The sequence below is a fragment of the Myotis brandtii genome, unplaced genomic scaffold (genome assembly GCF_000412655.1).
Source record: "Myotis brandtii unplaced genomic scaffold, ASM41265v1 scaffold601, whole genome shotgun sequence".
Taxonomy (NCBI): Eukaryota; Metazoa; Chordata; class Mammalia; order Chiroptera; family Vespertilionidae; genus Myotis; species Myotis brandtii.
Window position 1 is genome coordinate 946,852 of NW_005370276.1, and position 3,346 is coordinate 950,197.

Here is a 3,346-nt window from a genome sequence, read left to right on the forward strand (position 1 = left end):
TTAGCCGAAAGCTGGCCCTAAAATAAAGTCTGTGAGTTGGCAGCGGGTGTGGAGTGGTAATTCATGAAGCGGTGTCCTGAGGATATGGGGTCTGCCCCCAACTTCCTTGTCACTGCCTCACTTTAATCCTCACCTGAGGATATTTTTCCCCCCATTGATTTTTAGAGAGAGAGGGAAAGACAGAGAGAAACACGGATGTGAGAGGAACACATTGATTGGTTGCCTCCTGCACGAGCCCTGACCAGGGCCCCAGGCCGGGGAGGAGCCTGCAATCTAGGTACATGCCCTTAGCCAGAATCGAACCCAGGACCCTTCAGTTCACAGGCCGACGCTCTATCCACTGAGCCAAAGCCGCTAGGGCATCACGGCCTCACTTTAAAGACCTTTCGGTCAAGGCCTCTGTCTCCTCAACCCCCACTGACTCATCCCACCAACCCATTCTACAGGCAGGGAAAACTGATGCTGCCTTCAGAGCCTCTCATTCAGGCTTCTAGGGTCCCTTCTCCTGTTGGATTTACCTGGTCCACTCAAGGCCTATCCGTGTCCAAATGACCCCTGATCCTTCACAGCGGTCAGGCCAATTGTCAGAACCTCACGCTTTCCTCCAACAGGACAGTTTTAGAGTTTCTTTCTTTCTTGGTGCGGAATAAAAGTTGAGACAGGGAAGGGTGGTAGACACCTGACTCGGACTCCCCACCAGGGCTGAATTCTCTACCATCCTGACCTCCCATCATTCATCCTTACTTGTGTTCCGACTGTGATGGGTAGGTCAAAACGGAGCATTCTTGCCCTAGCCAGCTTAGCTCAGTGGCTAGAGCCTTGGCCCATGGACTGAAGGGTCCCGGGTTCGATTCTGGTCAGGGCATGTGCCTCACTTGCAGGCTCAATCCCCATGCGGGAGGCAACCAATCTATGTGTATGTCTCACATCCATGTTTCTCTGTGTCTCTCGCTCTCCACTCTCTCTGAAAATCAATGGGAAAATATCCTCGAGTGAGGATTAACAAAAAACAAACAAAACACAGAGCATTCTTGCCCCATCTGACCTAGTAAACTGCCCATTCGAGTCCTCGCGCCCAGTTAGTCGCTTACATGTTCCAGTTTTTATGCTCCGCCACCCACTGCTTGATATATTTCCTCCTTGTCACTCTCCCCATAATGAGCAAGGTGATGTCCTCTGAGATCATAGAGCAACAACTTAGAAGCTAAAGGCCTCCCTCCAATGTTCAAATCCACCAGAGTTGATCTGACAAGTTGTGTATTAGAGGTCTTAAACAGTAGGCACTCAGAAAATATAGGCTATCATCATCATCCACCCTGGAGTTCGCAGGAGAACTCCTATTCATCCTTCAAAACCCCATCCGGTTTTACCACCTGTCTTGTACAGATTGAGCTGACTTTGTGACGACTTAACAAGTTCCCACCATGAGGCCCAGAGCAGCCCCTGAGGTCCCTCAGCATCCAGCTCTCGTCTTCCTCTGCTTGCCCAGTTCCTGCGCAGAGGCCTCAGGCCCGGCCGGTCCGGCTGAGGAGTGTGCAGACGCAGGCAGTGTCGATTCGAATCCATCGCCAGCCCACACGGCCCTGAGCGTCAGTGGTCAATGCCCGCACGTAGGACTGTTTGGCCTTACACTCGGACACCCAGTGTCTCCGGTCCACGCCCCGGCAGCCCCCTCCGCCTGCACCAGGGCCATCTTCCCCAGTGTTGTCAGCCTTGCAGCGGGTCTCAAAGAAGTACTGGCGAAGAGGACTGCCGCCAGCTGCAGGCACCTCGCCCAGAACCTCCACCTCACGCCCACGCAAGTCCACAGCTGTCCGCCGGTCCGTCACCCAGCTGCTCACTGCATCGCACACAGCCAGCTCTCCCCGGCGACTTGCTGGTGCTGTCTCGCTCACTCCTCGCCGGCTGCGGTTAGCCGGGCTGCCCGGTGGCTCCCCAAAGGCCCCAGTCTCCAGGAGGAAGAGCAGAGGGGGGCCTGCGGGGGCACCCCTGGAGAGCACCACTCGTGGGGACAGCAGGTCCCACTCAGGGGCTGGAAATGGGGGCAGTGGAGAGGGTGGGGGGTGGGGTTCCACTGGGACACTGGGGAGGAGGCAAAGGAGGAGGATGGGGAGGGACCATGAAGGGTGGGGCAGCATCTCGCTGAGCACCTGAGGATGGAGAAGAAGGCTGGAGTTAGATAAGAGGGTCATAATTTAGGGGGGACCTGCAAGCCAGAACCATAGGGAGGCCCTTGTTCTAGAACCTCAGGGAACCTATATTCTAGGATTGAATAATGCCCAACTTCCAGATGATCCTACTACTATCTCTCTATATATAAAAGCCTAAGGCAACGCTTCCACCATTTGACCAGTAGCTATGACATGCACTGACCACCAGGGGGCAGACACTCAATGCACAGGCATGGAAACATGGAACAGACTGATGAATCTCAGAGGGAAGGGGGGAGGGGGAGGGCCGGAAGAGATTAACCAAAGATCTTATATGCATACTGGAGGCCCTGTGCACAGATTCCTGCACCAGTGGGGTCCCTCGGCCCGGCCTGCGGGGATTGGGCTGTAACTGGCTCTCCCACATCCCCCGAGGGGTCCCGGATTGCAAGAGGGTGCAGGCCAGGCTGAGGGACCCCAATGATGCAAGAATCTGTGCACAGGGCCTCTAGTTACTAATAATAGCCAACAATTGGGGAAATAGAGGCTTAGAGAGGTTAGTAACTTGTACCAGGTCACGCAGCCAGCAAATGCCAGCGTTGGCACTGGAACCCTGTCTGAGCAACCCCACTCGGCCATACTGCCTCTACAAGCCCAAGGAACCCTACGTCCTGCAGCCTGGAGGAGGTTTGAGGTCCCAAACTTTGAGAAAGGCCAGTTCCGGAATCCTAGGGAGATGCAACTTGAGCTCAAAACGGCCACTAAAAAGGCAAGAAAATCACTTGCCTCTCAGACGGGGCCTCAGTTTCCCTGTCTGTGAAACTGATCTGGGGCTGGGAGATGCAGGCCACGGTGCGGATACCGCCCTTTCTGTACCACATTCTGGGGGCCTGTGATTCTGGGAAAGGGTGAGGTGGAGAGGACAGGGGTGGTTACCAGACCTGTCAGCACCTCCTCCGCCTCCGAGCTCCCGGGCTGGGGGCCCCCAGGCTCCAGGGGGCCCCTGTGGGGGACGCAGGCGGCCCCCTCCTTCCTGACATCTCAGGAGAGGAAGGGGGCAACCACCTAGAGGAAGAGGGGAACAGGCATGTCATCTAGGCAGGTGGGGGAGGGGGCCCGAACCCCGAACTCTCCCCTTCCCAGTGTTCCTCTCCAAGTGTAGGGTACCCAAGAGCCAAGGCCACGCCCCCTTTCAG

At 56.0% G+C, this 3,346-nt stretch overlaps 1 protein-coding gene across 1 annotated transcript; it reads right to left on the minus strand.

Moving 5' to 3' along the window:
• Nucleotides 1-1,240: 1,240 nt before the first annotated feature.
• On the minus strand, nucleotides 1,241-3,215 carry NTF4 (neurotrophin 4). The gene is made up of 2 exons (XM_005879506.2): nucleotides 3,092-3,215; nucleotides 1,241-2,150 (listed from the first exon to the last, which is right to left on the minus strand). Exon 2 carries the CDS (start codon nucleotides 2,136-2,138, stop codon nucleotides 1,506-1,508), a length of 633 nt encoding a protein of 210 aa, XP_005879568.1. The 5' UTR covers nucleotides 2,139-2,150; nucleotides 3,092-3,215; the 3' UTR covers nucleotides 1,241-1,505.
• Nucleotides 3,216-3,346: the final 131 nt, after the last annotated feature.